Source organism: Panthera onca, chromosome B4 (genome assembly GCF_046562875.1).
Source record: "Panthera onca isolate mPanOnc1 chromosome B4, mPanOnc1 haplotype 2, whole genome shotgun sequence".
Taxonomy (NCBI): domain Eukaryota; kingdom Metazoa; phylum Chordata; class Mammalia; order Carnivora; family Felidae; genus Panthera; species Panthera onca.
In genome coordinates, this window is record NC_138345.1 from 12,428,214 (window position 1) to 12,449,684 (window position 21,471).

General features: G+C 39.2%; 1 protein-coding gene across 5 annotated transcripts in view; it reads left to right on the plus strand.

Moving 5' to 3' along the window:
* The first annotated feature begins 285 nt into the window (after nt 1–285).
* Nucleotides 286–21,471, plus strand: part of PRPF18 (pre-mRNA processing factor 18) — a 66,066-nt gene continuing 44,880 nt past the window's right edge. Inside the window, exons 1-4 of one of the 5 annotated variants that reach the window (XM_060659584.3) lie at nt 290–546; nt 18,211–18,288; nt 18,404–18,430; nt 21,012–21,116. In XM_060659584.3, coding sequence (XP_060515567.2) covers nt 481–546; nt 18,211–18,288; nt 18,404–18,430; nt 21,012–21,116 — 276 coding nt within the window. In that variant the 5' untranslated portion in view covers nt 290–480. Of the gene's footprint in view, nt 547–18,210; nt 18,289–18,403; nt 18,431–21,011; nt 21,117–21,471 lie in introns of all 5 variants that reach the window. The other 4 variants (XM_060659587.3, XM_060659585.3, XM_060659588.3 and 1 more) reach the window with 4 other exon arrangements.

Here is a 21,471-nt window from a genome sequence, read left to right on the forward strand (position 1 = left end):
GTATTGTTCAGGTTTTTCCCACTCTAGTGCATTCATATTGGTGAGCAGGTAACTTGGAACTCTGATGTGAACTTCTGGTATAATGAGTGAGATCTGGCCCTAGTTAACTTAATTGAAGTGTTCTACGAGGAGGCTTTTGCACCTGAACTAGCAGGTACAAGCAGGTGTGATAACTTCTCATTAAAAATGCGCCACGACTCCGGTTTCAGCCCGCTTTCAAGTCTATCTACTAGCATAAAAGGCAGGCGCGCTTCCGGAGGGCGCCGCCAGGGGGTGCAAATCCAAGCGGCTTCATCAACAACAGGGGCCCTGGAGCGCTTCCTTCCGTCCTCTCGCTCACCTCAGCTTCCGCCGGAAGCGGTTCCTGTCAGTCGTCCTCCGGCGTTAGAGCTTGTTTGTGTTGGTTCGCGGCGCCTGGCCGAGCGAGGCTCGGACGGAGGAGCTGGAGAGGGAAGCTCGAGCGTAAACCCGGGCAGCGAGATGGACGTTCTGAAATCGGAGATCCTCCGGAAGCGGCAGCTGGTGGAGGACAGGAACCTGCTGGTGGTGAGGATCCTCGGGGGTCGTGGGGCTTTGGCGATCGAAGACGCGTGTGTGTGGGGGGGGGGGCGGGGCGGTAAAGGGGTCCTGGTGGGGATGGAGCTTAAAGAGAGCCCGCCAGTACCCCGGAGCGGCCCCTTTAGACCCACCCCTCGACACCTCCCTGGGGTGACTGAGGAAGTGGGGAGTTGCAGCACACCCCCCACATTTTGGCAAATTTCCCCCCAGCTGCGCCTTATTCCTCAAAGCTTCCGTATCTGCCCCTTCTGTCCACTCTGATCTGTCCGAGTTCTGCGAACGTGCCCCAGTTCTTGTGCCCAGCTGGAACAGAGAAAGGGCAGGTCCAGAATTATTTAATAAAAATCTTTGACTCCGTCTTGCTAGTAAAACCTGGGTTTTTATTACCTTCCCCAGCCTCCTTCTCCCAACGCATAACAAAAGTCTGTTGGCCAGCTCTTCCCCGATGGGACGGCTAAAAGCGATGTGGGCGAGACAGTGGAATAAAGGGAGAACGAGGAAAATTACTTCCTTAACTTGATCTTCGTTGCTTTGTTGCGTAACTAACTAGACCAGCTGTTCTCAAAGCCGTGGGCCTCGAGAACCCTTTACACGTTTCCAAATTGTTGAGGATCACGAAGGGCTTTTGGTTACGTGTTTATCGATGTTTACCGCATTAGAAGTCAAAGCTGAGAAGTTTTTCTTTTTTACTGAAGTTTAGTTGACGTACAAAATTATATTAGTTTCAGGTGTATAACAGATTCGGCAATGACAAACGTTAGGAAATGCCATCGCAGTAAGTGTAGTTAACATCTGTCACCATACAAAGGTGTTCAAATATTACTGACCCGGGGCGCCTGGGTGGCTCAGTTGGTTGAGCCTCTGGCCTTGGCTCAGGTTATGATCTCACAGTTCGTGAGTTCAAGCCCCGCATCCCGCTCTGTGCGGACAGCCTGGACCCTGCTTCGCATTCTCTGTCTCCCTCTCTGCCCCTTCCCCGCTGGTGTTTTATCTCTCTCAAAAATATACATTAGGAAATACGATTGACTATATTCCCAGTGCTGTACTTTTTATCTCCATTTCTTATCAGTCTTATAACCGGACGTTTGTATCTCTTAGTCTCCTTCTCTGCTCATCCTCACCGCCTCTGCAATCACCAGTTCTCTGTATTTATTAGTCTCTGTCTTGTCTGTTGCTTTTATTTTTTTAGGTTCCACATACAAGTGAGATCATATGGTATTTGTCTTTCTCTGACTTCAACTAGTGTAGTACCTTCTAGATCTATCCATGTTGTCACAAATGGCAAGATTGCATTCTTTTTTGATATGCAGCTATATAATTTTATATAGAACCTGTTGATTTATAGTCATTATCTTTCTGCATCCTAGTGTCCCACAGTAGTTTTCACATTTTTCACGGCCCCAGTCACAGTAAGAAATTTTTGTATTTTGCTGTGGTACGTATTTGGAAAAAGTTTCATGAAAACGCTTCTTACCTTAACTGCATGTGATTTATTTTTTAAATTTTTTTTAAAGTTTATCCCAAGCAGGCGCCAGGCTGTCCGCACAGAGCCCAATGTGGGGCTCAAACTCACAAACCGTGAGATCATGACTTGAGCTAAAACCAAGAGTCAGACACTTAACTGACTGAGCCACCCAGGTGCCCCTAGGTGTGATTCTATCATGTGTTTTATTTTAATTCGTTCTGTTTGATTTAAAAAAAAAAATACTGGTTGGGGATCAGTGAATTGTTTCCATTACCTTATCTGTAGCTGGAAAACACCTGTCTGTGCTACATTGTTCTTCCAGAAGAGGCGTCTCAGTTTGGTCATTTCAAGTGATGTTGCAGGTTTTTATTGTTAGTCTGATAGTTGAAATAGTAAATGCTTCCTGTGAGTGCCTCTTTGTTAGGTTAGAGAAACTCCAAAAAACAGCCTCCTATCACCTGTCCTACATGTTCTGCCTGCTGTGACTACTCAGAGGTAAGCGTAGGCCCTGCGTGGCTCTAATGCCCGTGCTTTGGAGTCCTGGTGTTGGTGAGTCTTGATTAAATTTTTTTTTTTTTTTTTAAGTATTTATTTACTTTTGAGGGAGACAGAGTGTGAGCAGGGGAGGCGTAGTGCAGAGAGAGAGAGGAAGACAAAGAATCCGAAACAGGCTCCAGGCTCTAGGCTCTGAGCTGTCAGCACAGAGCCTGACTCAGGGCTTGAACTCATGAACCGCGACATCACGACCTGAGCTGAAGGTGGATGCTTAACTGACCCAGGTGCCTCTGGTGCATCTTGATTTAACACAGAGCTTCATTTATGTGGAAAACACTTTGCAGCAGTTTTAGTTGTAGTTATGAACATGGGCTTTGTGTAGACTTCTGGCTTTGTTCCCCACCCCACCCCCCCATATATATTATTGAATGTTTTCTCTATGTGTGACATTATACTCTGCCACAGAGAATTAAAGAAAAAGTAATGCTTGTTTCTGTAACGAACATACATTCAATTTCACAGAAAATAAGCCACCAGGCAAGATATTCCTCACCTTTTCTCCTGTTAAAATGGATGCATCACCAGTTAAGACTTGGGTCCGACCTCCCACCTGCACACTGGATCCCAGGTCCTGTTTTTTAGCATTGTGGACCTTAATGTCACGTCCCGTTTCTTCCTGTGCCTTTAGTCTGCTGACTTATTCCCACCAGCACTGAAACATCCTGATGTCTCTTCCATCTTTAAGAAAAAGGTTTTTTTTGTTTTTGGGGTTTTTTTTTTTTTTTTTATAACCAAGCTTCTTAAAATGAATTGTAATTCCTACACTCTCCTTGACATGATGCAGACTGGTTCCTGCCCCCACAACTATACTGAATCTATTCTAATCAGGGACTGTAGTGCCCTCCACGTTTTCCTGACCTCAACAGCACGTGACACTTTTGACCCGGCTCCTTTCTACATAAGCCCCTCTGCCTCTCCTCCTGTTGATGATAGTACTCGAAGGATCTTGGACTTAAAAAGGTTACGAATTAGTGGGGCGCCCGGCTGGCTTGGTGGGTGAGGCATGCGGATCTTGGTCTCGGGGATGTGGATTTGAGTGTTAGGTTGGGTGCACAGATTAGTTAACAATAAAATCTTAAAAAACAAACAACCCCCCCCCCCCCCCACAAAAAAAAAAACCTAGTAATTTCTGTGCTGGTGAAAATCTGTGCCCATTACACCCCAGCCCCAGGTCGTTTCGGCCCTACTGAACCTTTCTGCATTTTTTCACTGCTTTGAACTTGGCTTTATGGTTACTTATCCTTTTCTTTGTAGTAGTTTTCTATAATTCTCTTCAGCTTCTATTTAATGGTCAGTGAGTAGCCTTTGAAGGTGTTTTTTTTTTGTTTTGTTTTGTTTTTGTTTTTTTTTTTATTTAAAGTGTAGCTCAAAAACAGTGCGGTAGGGATTTTGCTGTCACGTTGATAGCAACCATATTTTGACATCTTTAGAGTAGATTCTTTTTCCAACATTTTACTATGAAAATTTTCAAATGGACAGAAAACTCAAAAATAATTGCACAGTAAACACTCATGGCTACCACCTAGATTCCACAGTGAAACCTGCATTAACATTTTACTGTATTTGCTTTACCATGTAATTGTCCATTCATTAATTCATCTGACATTTCAGAAACTACTTTAGAGGGCTTGTAGCAGTCAGCTTTTTAGATTCAGTGGTTGGCTATTTTAGTAGTGTGTCCACAGTTTGATGAAGGGGCACTCAGAAGCTAAGTATTTATTATTTCAGCCATCACAGATTAACCCTGAAAAGTTGGGACACCGCATGAAGCGACCAAAGATGAGGTAGCTCTTCTGGAACTATATAGACACGCGTTTTTCAGCTGCAGATGGGGCAATGAAAACAATTTAACGATCTTAATATATTTCACGTTAAGTTGCAGACATTGGTACACTTTACCCCTAAACAATTTGGTGTGCTTATCATTAACCAGAGTTCATTATTTATTCTTTTTGTGTGTATGCACAAATTCATATATTAAGAAATACACGAATCAATGCATTTTACACGTGCCCATGCCTGTGTAATGCCCTCTGTATCAAGACACAGAATACTACCTCGTTCCATCTTCCCGTCATGCCCTGGGCCCACAGAAGCCACCACCGTTCAGATTTCTTTCCACCATTGGGTAGTCCTTCCTGCTTTAGAACTTCACGTAAGTGGAATCATACTGTGTGCTCTTCTGTGTTCCACTGTCTTTAACCATAACGTTTTGAGTTGTTTGCCTCTTTCTGCTGAATGGTATTCCGTTGTATAAATAGACCCAGTTCCTCTGATGTTGGCACTGGAGCTGTTTCCACGATTTTGCTCTTAAGATGAAAGCAGCTGCGAAACTTCATGTAGAAGTCATGGGTTTTCATTCCTCTTAGGAAGATGCCGGGGAGTGGGATTGCTAGGTCGTAGAGTAAGTCTGTGTTTTTCTGAAAAGCCGCCAGTTGTTTTTCCAAAGTGCTTGGACCATGTTTTCCATCCACCAGCAAAGACCGTTCAGATGCCCTCTGTTCTGGTCAGCAGTTTGTGTTACCCGTCTTCTTACGTCCAGCAATTCTGGAGGATGTGTCTAGACACCGCAGGGTGGCTTTAATTTGCATCTGTCTGATAATGATTTTAAGGACTTCTCGTGTGTTTTTTGACCATTTCTATCCCTTTTCTAAAGTGTTAGAATTGCTTGCATATTTTTTAATTGGGTTGATGGGCTTTTTTTTTTTTTTTTTTTTTCTTACTGTGTTGAAGGAATTCTTCATATATCATGGATGCCAGGCCTTTGTCAGATATGTTTTGTGAATATTTTCTCCAAGACTATGGGCTTTTTATTCATTTTCTTAACAGTGTTTTTGATGAGCAGGGGCTTTTAATTTTGATAAAGCCCAATTTATCAGTTTTTTTGCATGTGTGTCGTGGTCTGTGTTGTTCTGCTTGGGAATGTAAACGAGTACAGTCACGTGGAAAAAAGCTGGGCAGTTTCTTAAAAATTCAGCGTACTTCCATTGTACGCTCCAGTCACCCTAGGCTTTTAGTCAAGAGCGTAAGGTATTCTCCTAGGTTTTAAAAGCTTTGTTTTTATTTAATAAACAGAGTTCTAAACAATTCTGAATCCGTTTTTTTGTGTGTGAGATAGAGGTGTGGTTTGCTGCATTCCCTGTGGGTATCCAGTCCCACACCATTTACTGAAAATAAGTTTCCCTTTGGATGGTTTTAGTGTCTTCAGAAATCAAATAATTGTGTTGTGTGGCTCCATTCTGGGTGCTCACTTCTGTTCATGTAAACTCTCTGTTGATCCTTAGGCCAGTGCCACACAGTCTTTTTTTTTTTTTTTTTTTTTAACATTTATTTATTATTGAGAGACAGAGACACTGAGCATGAGCAGGGAAGGGGCAGAGAGAGGGGGAGACACAGAATGCGAAGCAGGCTCCAGGCACTGAGCTGTCATCGGAGAGCCTGATGCAGGGCTCCAACTCGTGGACTGTGAGATCATGACCTGAGCTGAAGTCGGACGCTCAACCGACCGAGCCACCCAGGCGCCCCCACAGTCTTTTGATTCCTATAGCTTTATGATGAGTTTTAAGGTCTGGCAAGGTAAAAACTACCATCAGTAGTACTAGTTTTTCTTTTTCCTTTTTTCCTCCTCCTCTTCCCCTTCCTCCTCCTCTTCTTAGTCTCTGGCTGTGATACTTTATTTTGGAGCAGCTTTATTGAGGTGTAATTGACATACAGTAAACCAGAGTATATAGTTGGGTGCATTTTGACATGAGTATACACCTGTGAAACTTTCACCCCAGTGAAGATAGTAAACATGCCCATCTCACCCCAGAGTTTCTTTTTGCCTCCTGGTCATCCTGCCTTCCTGCCCCTCCCTGCACCCCAAAACCACCCTGCTCACAGGCACCCGCTGATCTGCTTTCTCTTACTTTAAATTAGTTGCCATTTTCTAGAGTCTTGCGTGAATGCAATCATTCAGTATGTTTTCGGTCTTGTTTATCTTCTTTCATTCAGCCTAATCTTGAGATTCATTCTTGTGGTTCTGTGTATTGGTACTTAATTATTTTTTACACTGAACAACATTCCACCATTGAATGGGTATACCCAGTTTGTTTATTCATTAAACTATTGGAAGACCTTAGGGTTGTTGGCAGTTTTGGGCTGTTAAAATAGAGCTACTGTGAACACTGGTATATGGGCTTCTATATGGACATATGCTTTCATTTCTCTTAAGAAAAGGCCAAGGAGTGGGATGATTGGGTCATGGAGTAGGATGTTTAACTTTTGTTTTTTAAAGAGGTTCTGTTAGATTGGGTGTTATTTCTTGCATACAGTTTTATAAAATTTAATGTTTTATAGTATATATAATTATGAAACATTTCATCTGTGCAAAGCATATTTTTGTGTAGATTTCTGCTTGGGATGTTATCAGTGGTAAAATACAGCCAACAGGGATTCGTTACCACTTCATAGTTCTTTCATTTTGAAAAGTGTTGTGTCTTTTTTTTTTTTTCCCCTTTTGATGAGGACTTCTAAGATTTACTTTCATCAATTTTCAAATACATAATACAGTATTTTTATTTATTTATTTTGAGAGGGAGAGAGAGAGAGAGAGTGTGAGTGTGAGTGTGTGAGTGTACAAGTGGGGGAGGGCCAGCGAGAGAGGGAGAGAATCCCAAGCAAGCTCCATGCCACTGATGTGGAGCCTGATGCAGGCTTGAACCCACGAACTGTGAGATCATGACCTAAGCCAAAATCAAGTGTCGGGTGCTTAACTGACTGAGCCACCCAGGTACCCCTATAATACAGTATTATTAACTATAGTCACTATGCTGTACATTATATCTCTTTGAGTTGATTATTTTATAACTGGAAGTTTGTACCTTTTGATTGTCACCCAAGCCCCCTAACCCTTCAACCTCTGCCTCTGTGTACCTATGAGTTTGGTTTATTGTTAAAATTCCTCATATAAGTGAGATCATATGTTATCTTTCTTCTAACTTACTTCACTTAGTGTAATACCCTTGGGATCCATCCATGTTGTTGTAAAAGTCAGGATTTTATTTTTTATGGCTGAATAATACTCCATTTTGTGTGCGTGTGTGTGTGTGTGTGTGAGAGAGAGAGAGAGAGAGAGAGAGAGAGAGATTTTTTAATCTATTCATTTATCGATGGACAAGTTTTTTCCATACCTTGGCTACCTAAAATATTGCTAAAATGAATATGAGGGTGCATATATCTTTTCAAAATAGTGTTTTCATTTTCTTGGGATAAATACCCAGAAGTGCAGTTGCTGAATGATATGGTGCTTCTCTTTGTAAGTTTTGGAGGAGCCTCCACACCATTTTCCACAGTGGCTGTACCAGTATACGTTCCCGCCAACAGTGCACAAGGGTTCCTTTTTCCCCACATCCTCACCAGCACTTGTTATTTCTTGTCTTTTTTTGATAATAGCATTCTGACAGGTGTGAGGTGCTATCTCCTGGCTTTGGTTTGCATTTCCCTGATGATGAGTGATGTTGATTAGCATTTTTTTCATGTATCTGTTGGCCATCTGTACATCTTCTTTGGAAGAATGTCTATTCAGACCCTCTGCTCATTTTTAAAGTTGGATTATTTTTATGCTATTTAGTTGTATGGGTTCGTTGTATATTTTGGATATTAACCCTTTATCATGTATGTGATTTGCAAATACCTTTTATTTTGTGGATTGTCTTTTTGTTGATGGTTTTGTTACTTGGCAGAAGCTTTGTCGTCTTTGTAGCTTTGAGAAGCTTTGTAGTCTCACTTGCTAGTTTCGCTTTTGTTGTCTTTGGTTTTGGAGTCGGACCGAAAAACTCGTCAAGACCGCTGTCAAAGAGTTTACTGCTGGTGTTTTCTTCTAGGAGTTTTCTAGGTCATAAATTCAACTCTTTAATCTACTTTGAATTACTTTTTGTGTATGGTTTAAGATTGTAGTGTAAATTCTTTGGCATGTGGCACTCCAGTTTTCCCAGCACCATTTTTTGAACAGAACCTTTTCCTGTAAATGTTTGGCTCCCTTGTACATTAATGAGTTTTGCATGCATGGATTTATTTCAGGGCTCTCTATTTTGCATTCATCTATGTGTCTGTTTTTATGCTACTCCCATACTGTCTGGATTACTATAGCTTTGTATCATAGTTCTAGATGCAGGTGCTTGATGCCTCCTGCTTTGTTCTTTATCAAAATTATGTTAGCTGTTGGGGTCTTTTGGGGTTCCATACAAAGTTTAGGATTGTTCTATTTTTGTGAAAAATGCCGTTGGAATTTTGATAGGGATTGGATTGAATTTATAGATTGCTTTGAATAGTAGGGACATATTCACAGTACAGGCATACCTTGGAGATTTTGCGGGTTTTGTTCCAGACCACTGCAATAAAGCAAATATTGGAATAAAGTGAGTCAGATGAGGTTTTTGGTTTCCCAGTGCATATCAAAATTATGTTTGCACTGTACTATTAAGTGTGCAGTAGTATTAGGTCTATGAAAATAAAACTTAACTTAAAAATATTTTATTGGTAAAATATGCTAACCAGCATCTACACTTTTGGTGAGTTGTAATCACTGATCTCAGATACCATAGCAAAAATAATAAAAATGAAAAAGTTTGAAATATTGCTAGAATTAGCAAAATAGGGCACAGACACAAAGTACACAAATGCCGTTGAACAAATGGTGCCAATAGACTTGCTCAATGGAGGGTTGCCACAGATCTTCAGTTTGTAAATGATGGAGTATTCGTGAAATGCAATAAAGTGAAGGTCAATGAAACGACATATACCTGTAACTAGTTCCTGCAGTCCAGGGGCACGGACCATCTTTGCATTTATTTGTGTCTTCAGTTTCTTTCATCACTGTCTTAAGAGTTTTCAGTGTACAGCCCTTTTATTTACCTCCTTGGTTAAATTTATTCTTAGGTAGTTTATTCATTTTGATGTTGTTGTAAATGGGATTGTTTTCTTAATTCCTCTTTCTCATACTTTGTTATTAGTGCATAGAAACGGCAATTTTTGTACATTGATTTTTGTATCCTGCAGGTTTACTGAATTTATACTGAATTCACTTCTGACATCTTTTTGGTGCAGTCTTTAGGGGTTTTCTATGAATAATATGTCATCAGCAAATATTGACGGTTTTACGTCTTCATTTTGGAATTTGCTTGGATGGGTTGCTGTGGCTACGACTTCTAATACTATGTTGAATGAAAGTGGTGAGAGTTGACATCCTCGTCTTGTTCCTGACCTTAAAGGAAAAGCTTTCAACTTTTTACCACTGAATATGATGTTATGTGTGGGCTTGTCATGTTTGCCCTTTTTATGTTGGTATGTTCCCGCTATACCACTTGGACAGTTTTTATCATAAATGGATGTTGAGTTTTGTCAAATGCTTTTTCTGCATCTATTGAGATGGTCATAAGATTTTTTCCCTCCATTTTGTTAATGTGGTATATCACATTGATTTGTGGGCATTGAATGAGCCTTGCATCCCTGAAATAAATCCCACTTGTCATGGTGTATGATTCTTTTAATAAATTGTTGAATTCCGTTCATTAATACTTTGTTGAGATTTTTTTCATCTATATGCATCAGGAATACTAGCCAGTAGTTTTCTTTCCTTGTGGGATCATTGTGTGATTTTGGTATCAGGGTAATGTTGGCCTTAAAATGAGTTTGGAAATGTTTCCTGCTCTATTTTTTTTTTTTTTTTTTGGAAGTGTTTGTGAAGGATGAGTTCAGTTCTTTGACTGTTTGGTAGGATTCACCAGTGAAGCCATCTTGTCCTGGAGTTTTGTTTTTTGGGAGGACTTGGATTACTGATTCAATCTCCTTACTAGTAATTTGAAATTTTCTATTCCTTCATAATTCAGACTTGGAAAGTTGTAGATTTCTAGGAATTTACCCATTTCTTCTAGGTTGTCCAGTTTGTTGGTGTATAATTATTCATAGTAGTCTCTTAGGATATTTTGTGTTTCTGTGGTATCATTGTAATGTCTCTTCTTTCATTTATGATTTTATTTGAGCACTTTTTTTTTTACTTGATAAATGTAGCTGAAGGTTTGTCAATTTCCAGAAAACAAAAAACAAAAAACAAAAAAACCCAAAACAAAACAAAACAAAAACCCAAAACCCAAAACAGCTCTGAGTTTAATTGATCTCTTTTTAATTGATTTCATTTATTTTTGCTCTGGTGTTCGTTAATTCCTTCCCCCTACAAACTTTGGGCTTCATTTGTTCTTTTTCTCAGTCCTTGAGGTGTGAAGTTAGGTTTTGAGATTTTTCTTGTTTTCTGAGGTAAGCATTTATTGATAGGAGTTCCCCTCTTAGAACTACTTTTGCTGTGTCCCATACATTTTGGTAAGTTGTGCTTCGATTTTTATTTATTTGAAGGTGTTTTTTGATTTCTCCTTTGGTTTCATTGACTCATTGTTTGTTCAGTAACATGTTTTCCTTTTGTAATTGATGTCTAGTTTCATATCATAGTGGTTGGAAGAGATGGTTGATGCGATTTCATTCTTAAATTTATCAAGACTTGATTTGTGGCCTCATTCATGCTTTGTCCTGGAGAATGTTCCATGTGCACTTGAGAAGAATGTCTGTTCTGCTGCTTTTTTCTTTCCTTTTTTAATGTTTATATATTTTTGAAGGTGAAAAAGAGAGAGAGACAGAGCATGAGCAGGGGAGGGGCAGAGAGAGGGAGACACAGCATCCCAAGCAGGCTCCAGGCTCTGGGCTGTCAGCACAGAGCCCGACATGGGGCTTGAACCCACAAACTGTGAGATCCTGACCTGAGCCTAAGTCTGACACTTAACCGACTGAGCCACCCAAGCAACCCCCTTCTGCTGCCTTTGGATGGAATATTCTGCATACATCTGTTAAGTCTGTCTATTCTAACATGTCATTTAAGGCATTGTTTCCTTATTATTTTTTTCTGTCTGGATGATCTATCCATTGATGTAGCATTGTGTCTCTTTAAATTGTGTGTGTGTGTGTATCCTCCCATATGGTATATTACTTGAGGGATTTTAAGGCTTATTTTCATAATTCAGCAAGGTGTTAACCTTGCCACATACTTTGATCTCATGTATAGTATCTTTGCATATTCAGGCTGTATATTTATATTTGTTGGCTTTCCAGTGTGTTTTTTTTACAACTCTTGATGATGTTTCTGTCTCATTTATCTAAACACTAAAAACCTTAACATGATTGAGGAATGATGATTCTAAATTAATGAAATGCTGACAGTCATGGGTGAATGTTTTAAATCTTGATTTTCCTTTATTAGTGTTGGCAGACATTTCAGGTGGTACAGTAGATACACTTCTGCACTTTAGACCTATGGACCTCAGTTTTATCATACAGAAAGTACAACGTAGAGTCCAAGAATAACATTTGTAAAGCAGCATGTAGGAATTAGGTTCTGACTTAAAAAGGAGAAGTACTTTTGTATACCCTTTGCAGGTTGTCTTTAAAATCAGGGAGAAAGGTTAGGTGCTGGAAAAAAAAAAGGTGCTTTAGGAGAGAATCTAAAGAAATTTAACCATCAGTCCATATGCTGTCTTAAAATGTGTACCACCCACTTTTATTTAGACTTTTGTGTTTGTAGGTCTTTATTCATTCTGTAGTGAATTCAACAAACTTAGAGCTTGAGAATTGTGACTACAGTTAGAAAGGAAAGCAGATTTGTGAAATGAGTGAACAAGCCCTAAAATCTGATCGTGGCCACGTTTCTCGATAGCTCTGTAACTTTGGGCAAGTCGTCTAACCCGCCTGAGTTACCTGTAAAGGGGCTGAATCACTGATTCTCAAGTTTTAATGCTGTACAATTTTAATTGTCATCAGTGTGTCCCCAGCACTTTGTATTTCAAAGTGTATTTTCAGTGTGCTTTATAAAACAATGTTTTACAATTAGAGAAGTTTTAGTTGCTCTTTTAAACTCTTCTGTTTTACTAAATATAAGGTATCTAAAGATGACATTTGAAACATGGTAGGGAACCTTTTGTTTTAGACACCTTTGATGTCATGAAATAAAGGGTCATGTAGTACCAAGCAAAATATTTTTATTTTTCTCATTATAATTCTAAAATGAAAAGCAAATTTAACAATTTTATCATTAATAATTCATTCAAATGATTCAAAATTCCAGACCTACTGAAGAGTACAATAAAGTTTCCTTCTAACCCTTGTCTCCAGGCCGCCCAATTCCCCTCCTCCGCAGCAGCTAACATTCATGCATGTGAAACACACGTGGAAAAGGATCCAAGTGGGTGTATAGTCTTTCTTCCTCTTCTTAAATATAATGTAGCATAGTAGATCTACTCTTCTGCACTTGATGTTTTTCATTTATCACAATATAAAATCAACTTAATGTTTAAAACTTGTTTAACAGAACTGGACAAAATTTTGAAATAGTAAAGGGAGAAACTGCCGTTACTAAGATGGAAGATGCTGGAAATAAAATCATTAGGGAGAGTAATGCCTTAATATGTTTTAATAAATTGAAAAATCTAAGTGAAGTGACTAAAAGATAATATTAAAAATACAAGAATTAGAAAATCTGAACAAATGAGTAAATGAGGAAGAAATAAGAAAAGTCATCTGACAGCCCAGAGGGTAGCTATTGAAGGAGGAGCTAGCAGTTGAACTGAAGACTGCCTAAGATCAGTCGCAGAAGATTCTTTGCATTTGCACTGTGGACATTGTTGATGACCTCAGGATTTTTCACTGGAGCAGTAAGAACAGAGGCCAAGTTGTGGCAGGGCTGCAAAGAGAACTGGAAGTGAGGACGTGGATACAGAGGAGAGAAAACATGTTTGTGTAGTTCTGTTGTAAATGACGCTTAGCATCCTACCTCGTGCAGAGCAAGGAATATTTACGGTTGGAGTCTTGAGCGTATTTAAGTGGTAATGGCAGAGGGAAAAGGTGCAGATGCTGAAGAGAAAATAGTAATGGGTGATGAGAAGTCCCTGAGGAAGGCGGGAGGAATTGAGAAGTGGGGTGCAGCTGGAAGGGACTGGCCTTAGGCAGGAGGAAGACTTCCTCTTTGCTTCCGAAGGGGAGAAAGGCTTGGTGCTGGGCGGACTTCCTGTTCCATGGCTTCCGTCTTCTCTGTAATGGAGTGGCTTAGTCATTTGCTGAAAATAAGGGGAGAGAGGATGGGAGAAGAGGTTTAAGCGAGGGGAGAATATGTACTGGTCAGTGTAGAGAATATATTGGAGAAAAAAACTAAATAGATCCGTGGGTGGCATTGAGGCCCAAGTGGTTTCCCAACGTTGCCCAGCACCCTGGGTGCAGGCATGGAGAAGGCCAGCAAGGGGGTTCTACTAGGCCCTGGATTGTCACTTCTTTTTTTTTTTTTTTTTTTTAATTTTTTTTTTTTTTAACGTTTTATTTATTTTTGAGACAGAGAGAGACAGAGCATGAACGGGGGAGGGTCAGAGAGAGAGGGAGACACAGAATCCGAAACAGGCTCCAGGCTCTGAGTGGTCAGCACAGAGCCTGACGCGGGGCTTGAACTCACGGACCGCGAGATCGTGACCTGAGCTGAAGTCGGCCGCTTAACCGACTGAGCCACCCAGGCGCCCCTGTCACTTCTTGATATCAGGACCCCTTTGTGTGCTTAACCGTTGGCTCTGGAGAGCTTTTTGTTTACGTAGGGTATGTTTATTGATAATTACTCTCTTAGAAATTAAAACTGGGAAATTTAAAAATATATTCTATATTTACTTGTATTTTATACGATAATTAGCCCATGTGTGTTAACATAAATGTTTGTGTGAAAACTGTATTGCGAAACAAAGAAATTTAGCGAGAAGATTGATGTCATTTTAAAGTTTTGCAATTCTCTTTAATCCCTGGCATATTAGAAGGCAGGTGAGTTGTCCCGTTTCTCCATTCAGCCTGTTGTGACGTGTTGTTTTTGTTCAAGTATATGAAGAAACTTCATCCTCAAACAGGTATTTGGAAAAGGTGTAGTATTTTAATAGCCTTTCAGGTAATTGTGGATATTCTTTTTTTTTTTTTTTTTTTTTTTTTTTTAATTTTTTTTTTTTTTATTTTTATTTTTTTTTTAATATATGAAATTTACTGTCAAATTGGTTTCCATACAACACCCAGTGCTCATCCCAAAAGGTGCCCTCCTCAATACCCATCACCCACCCTGCCCTCCCTCCCACCCCCCATCAACCCTCAGTTTGTTCTCAGTTTTTAACAGTCTCTTATGCTTTGGCTCTCTCCCACTCTAACCTCTTTTTTTTTTTTTTCCTTCCCCTCCCCCATGGGTTTCTGTTACGTTTCTCAGGATCCACATAAGAGTGAAACCATATGGTATCTGTCTTTCTCTGTATGGCTTATTTCACTTAGCATCACACTCTCCAGTTCCATCCATGTTGCTACAAAAGGCCATATTTCATTTTTTCTCATTGCCACGTAGTATTCCATTGTGTATATAAACCACAATTTCTTTATCCATTCATCAGTTGATGGACATTTAGGCTCTTTCCATAATTTGGCTATTGTTGAGAGTGCCGCTATAAGATATTCTTTGATGCTGTACCAAAACTACACAAATGGTAAGTTTCTTAAAGATTAGAGTTTGGATTCTGACCCATATCAGTGAACTTTTTTTTTTTTTTTTAAGATTTTATTTATAAATAATCTCTATACCCAAGTTGGGGCTTGAAGTTAGAACCCTGAGATCAAGAGGTGCACACTCCACCAATGAGCCAGCCAGGTGCCCATCAATGAACTTTTTTGTATATTACAGTCTATTGATCTATTTTCCAGATCTTTTCTGAACTATTCTGCTTGTAGATCTTTTGCCTATGCATAATCTTGAAACTTGTTGATTTTGTACTGTCATGGTTTGCTGAGCTACATAGGTCTTCTACATGTTATGTTCTTGAAATGATACATATCACCACTGATTGACCAGAAAAACCTTTTAGCATTGGGAAACCATCAAGTTCACAGTGGTGGCTGCAAGTTTACCACCATTCTGATCTTTGCTTGAAGGATGGAATTTCATCATTGGCAACAAATATTACTCTTTTCCTTTTAGTAATGGGCTTGCTTTGTTCGGTTTTGAGAAAATGTCTGCCAAATAGGAGACAGCTATCATAGTTCATTATGTAGCAGAACTGCTTGTATGTTTGATTTCATCCTACCAAATGTAAAAAGATGTTAATACTCCGGGGTTGAGATTTAGTGGAATTGTACTGTATCGTGATATTGAAGAGGAGTGCCTGGCTGGCTCAGTCGGTGGAGCATGGAACTTTTGGGGTTGTGAGTTCGAGCCCCATGTTGGGTGGAGAGCTTACTTAAAAATAAAATCTTTTTTTAAAAAAGTTTCTGAATAGACAGTGGTGTTTTTATTTTTTCTGCATGTGCTTGCTGGGAAGAAGACGGTGAACTCTGAGATGTAAATAAAAATAATTTTTATTTATGCTGAGGTTCCAGTGGCTTTCCTCACCTTGGCTTTTGTACCATCAGTGAAAGTGAAAGTGCGAGCACAGTGAAAATGGAGCACATAACCTCTTAGTATTATTACGATAATGTGTTTGACCTTTTAGAACCCCTGACAAGGTCTTTAGGACCCCTAGAGGTCCATGAACTACCTTTGGACAATTGATACTCTAGGCTAAGATTTTGTTGGGTATAGTCAACAGGAATTGAGATGTGGTAGTAAAAGATACTGTAAAGATTGGACCACAGACCGAGGCTTGGAGAGTCCTTTACTTCTTCTGAGAGGATACGAGTATGTGCTTGTCAACTTGTTTACGTGACATATGACAGTTCATGCTACGTGGTCATAAGAAACAATTGATGCTGAGATCAGATTTGGGGAGTGAAGAACTGTAGCTTGCAATACTGGATCCGTTCAGAGACTTGAAGGACCTGAGTTCTAGTTGTGCGTGTTACTTACAAGGCTCAGTAAGTTGTGGGGTTGTCACCTGCCCTTTCCAACTCTCTGCTCTCTCACCTCTAAACTGGGATTAGTATTATTTTGCTCCCACCTTTCTCAGGGTAGCTTTGATGTTTGGATGATGCAATCAGTTCCTTACCCCAGGTCATAACCTTCAGCTTTGCATCTGTAAAGCTGTTCGTTTGTGGTGGATGAGTCAGTAAATGTTCGTTGAGCTAATGAACTTTAACAAAACTGTTGATCCTGTGGATTCTAAACATACACAAAAATAGAATTATAGGATGAACCTCCATCTATCCTTGTCTCGCGTTCTTTTATAAACAAGATAGGATCACACCCAACAAAATTACATTTGGGTCCTTAATACCATTAATATCCTCTCACGTTCAAATGTTCCCAGTTGAATTAAAATATGTACATAGACATTTTTACAGTTGGTTTGTTCAAATCAGATCCACACAGAATCCACTTGCTTGTTAACTTTGTTAACTACGACTCTTGGTTTCTTTTAATCAAGAACATTTTCATTCTTCCCCATTTTTTATGCCAGTAACTTGTTAGAAAACCTGGCTACCTTGATAAACGTCCCAGTATTTGCTTCCCAGTGATGGTGTTTCGCTTATTTCCCTATTCCCTACGTTTCTAATAAACTGTAAATTAGACCTAAATGGTTAGATTCACTTGCAGCTTTTTGGCAAGAATACTTAGTAGATGTGCTGTATACTTCCTGTGTGTATCACAGGGGAGACACACAATGTTTTCCTGATGCCAGGCTTGATCAGGGCATTCAAGTGTAGCAGTCTAATCTGCCCGTTGTTCACCATCAACCTTTCTTGTCATGGTCCTGGCATCCATGATCATGGCCGGAGTGAATGAGCTTGGGAACTATGAGGTACTGAAATACATGTATGGAGGTACCATTGAGGTACCCTTATAATTACTACTAATAAAGTAGGGCAGTATCTTTATTTGAGCTAAATCATTACTGGAATAATATCCAAATGGCACAACTGTAGACGGAACAACATCCAAATTAGGGAATGTAGATTTAACAGCAAGAATGATTTTGTATTTAGTATAGAAAGAACTTTTTTTTTTTCTCCTACAGACTTAGAGCTGGTCTCATAACATTGAATCATATAAAACAAATAACTTTAAACGATCTTGCTAATTGCTAATAAAGACTCTCACACCATTTTATGTCTAGATTAAGAATTAATATGATTTTAAGAATTGATCAGTACAAATATAATTAATTGGTACAGAAAGATTCCAAGTGACAAAAAGATTTTGGACACACCCTAGGAGCTCTCTGGGTAATGGCAGTTAAGATGTCAGATAACAGTTAACCATAATCTTTGATTGTTTCTGTTGGAAGAAAATAATTAAAGCATCCTATTTTTTGTAGTTCCTAATGAATTCATTTGTAGAAATTATCATTGAACCTAAACATTGGGGAATTAAATGAAAACAACGTGAACATTTGGAAAATATTGTTGGTTTCTTCTCTTTGCTGGATATGCCTGTTAAAATGATACTGCAAGAAAAAGACTTCATACTTAGAGCAGATAGAAGACAGATGGCATGTTGAGGGATTCAGTATAATATACCCGGCTTTACCATGCTCTTGATAAACTCAAGTGTTGGTAGGTTGCCTACGGAACATGAAATTTTACCCAGGGACCTATTAACGTACTTCTTTCTTCAATAGGAAAATAAAAAGTATTTCAAGCGTAGTGAACTTGCCAAAAAAGAAGAGGAAGCGTATTTTGAAAGATGTGGCTACAAGGTAGGGCTCTCTGCTTTTGTGTTAAGTCGTATATTTCTGAGTTTAAATTTATATAGCTGTTGTCAAAGTGACAAAATTATTGATCTCTGTTCAATTTATCAATGTTATACGTTAGCCTATAAATGAGAAGCCATCGGGAGAGGTAGGAGTTTTTTTTCTTTTTTCTTTCTTTTTTTTTAAATCTTGAATTCAGGCAAATACATGCATGCCTTCTGGCTTGGAATGGTTTGGCTTTTGTGGACAGCATGAAGTGGCTTGAGATCAAAGCTTGAATTTTGTTTCTTTGAATTTTTTGGGTCTGATTCCGCCTCATCTTCATCTCCACCAACCACCAGCTCCTCCCCCCACCTCCCAATAAAAGTCCATTTTAAAGGGTTTCAAAACATTTTACTCATTCGACCACAACCGAGGTGGTAGCACCTTGTGGTGTTTCCCCACTTTCACTGGAATATTTTAAGCCATTGTTTTTATGTTTGCATTGTTAATAGTTCCTTTTGGCCCCAAGTACCTCTGCCTGAGGCAAAATGCCATGTAACACTGTGCTTTTGTGTGATAAGGTCTAGTGTGTAGAGAATGTATAGAAATAATAGAAACGAATGAGTGGCCTGGAAGACTATTTTAGAGGCATGACTCAAAGTGTCCTTGAGGTTACCCTATTATTATCCTATCCAACTCTTCTCCTAGTTGAATAACATATTGGGGTTTTTATTGGGAGGGGTTAAATGTTATGAGGTGAAGTTGAGGTTTAAATCATTTTAAAAGAAGACTGTATCTAGTTTAATACTTTCTTAAACAAGACCGAGAAATTGTGTTGAAATACTTGTGCCAAATCCTAAATTTGACAGTAACTTTTTGCTTGTGAACCATGTGTATAATATAATACTCTTGTGCATGTAATGGGGAAAGTCTGGAGATCAATTTATCTGGCATAGCATTTCTGAAAGGAAGCATGAGGAATGCGAATGGTATGTATATGCATTTGGTTTTATTTCGTAGTGTGGGCAGGGGGCAGGTATTGGAAATGTAGTTTTATGTTTCTCATGGATGTCTAAAATACAGAAGTTTGCATTTTTATTTTGATATTTTCCATAAATGTATGGATTTCACTCGCTTCTAGCTTAGGAAAAATAAAATACATTTTATGTAAATAGCCAGCGAATGGATACCAGGACAGAAGAATTCTCATCTTTTCTTGTCCATTGTTGTCTAACTCACACTTGGTCTGGAATGAGAATCGTTTACCATGGATTTAGTCTGCTGACTTGTTGCTTTCCCAGATGCCTAAATTTGAACCTTTTCAACGTTTTGGTCAAGTAGGAAAAGAATTAAAACCAGGCGGTTTTGCTTTGCTTACATTGCTTCAGTTATAGGTCAGTACTTTTTGCTTCTGTAGAGAAAAGCACTAAAGCAGAGGAACTACCGTAGAGACACTGCTGGTGGCATTGGGTCCAGCGGACAGAACGTAACTGGCGTTCTGTAATTAAGAGTGCTTGTCATCCCGAGAGTTTTGGAGAAATGCCTGTTTTTATGCTTAAAGAGAAAGCACAGGCTTTTCTTTCTAAATCGTGTTTAATATTTCCTTTTTGGTAGTAATGGAAATGCAGCATGTCTCACTTCCATTCTCTTAGGAAAACTAGGTTCCATTTTTAAGGCTTGATGCCGATTTCGTTTGTGAAAATACAGGAGTTGATTTTTGTACCTCAGTTTTCTGTCAGCACTGTTAACATTAACCTAACAGTTAGCCATGAACCATAGAATCAGAAATGATATCATTTTTAACCATTATAGCCTTCTTAACGGAATGTGAGTATTTCTTTAATGTTGGCCTTCTATTTTTTATTTTTTTTTTAATCTTTTGGCATTTGAAATTAGTCCTATGATCAGGTGGGAAACCATGTTTCAGTATCTTTTTACAGACTACACCTTGGGGCTTACGAATTGTTGAACTTAATTTTCCTAAACTGTGAGCTGGACAGCAGACTCAGTACGTGAAAAGATCCCTCCCGCCCCACCCCGCAGGTTCATACATACAAGAATGTCCATTCTTGGGAGCGGGGGTGCGGGGTGGGGTATGAGGAGAAAGGTGCTGTCTCTCTGGTTGGTGCTGTTGTGCTGTTATTTCCCCCCAAGGTTCAGAGCTCGGTCTGTTGGCACATTGTGTGTAGCTTTGGGAGTATTTCCACATGTCCAGCAGTGGTCTCGGTGCTCTTGGAATCCCCCCTTTCAAAAAGGGGGGTAGGAAAAAGCAGGAGCTTGAGGCTTCACAGATTTCTTAGAAAACACTTTTTTTTTGTTTGTTTATTTCATTAAAACCCAGAACAAGGATCAAACAACCCTATGAGGTGATTTTCTCAAAGAGGAGAAGCAAGTTGATGGTTTTTAAGAAAAGAGTTTAACTTGTTTCGAGTCTAGGGAGAAACGAGCCTAAATTTTAGCCCTTGTAGGTTTTAGATTTTAGAAATCATTATACATTTGCCGCTTTTCAGTAGCAAGGGTGCTATCTCCTTGTGTGTGTGCTTGCTGGCTGTGTCCCTGAGACGGTGAAGTTTGATGAGTTCTCAAATGCAGGCACATTTATTAGGAGTTCCTCAGTGGAACATTTAGGAAACCTCCAATATTTAAAACCTGTTTAATTTCCATGAGCAGTTAATGCATAGAATGATCAGTACTAGCTGTATCATACTGTAAAAGCTGAATTTGATTTCTTTTGGCTATTAATATAGATACAGCCAAAAGAGGAGAACCAGAAACCATTAACTTCTTCGAATCCTGTGTTAGAACTTGAACTTGCAGAGGAAAAGTTACCCATGACTCTTTCTAGGCAAGAGGTAAGTTTATGTATGAGTGTTTCATGAAAAAAAGAAAAACCTCCACAGCATTTGCATTTATTTCCATTTCTTTCCAGTAAGTTTTATGTCGTCATTGCCTACATAACGTGACCTACTGGATTAAAATACTGTGCAGTATTCATGAAGTTCTAAATCTTTGCTTTTCTTGTTATTCTTGAACTTTTAAAAGAATATGTTTCTAAACTTTAGAAACTAAACACATTGTTCTAAATAAGTGTATACATTCTAAGTAATTATCCTTAAGTTACTTGTCTAAATTATTTTACTTTATTTATTTTTAGTTTTTTAAATGTTTATGTATTTGGAGAGAGGGGAGGAGAGTGCAAGCAGGAGA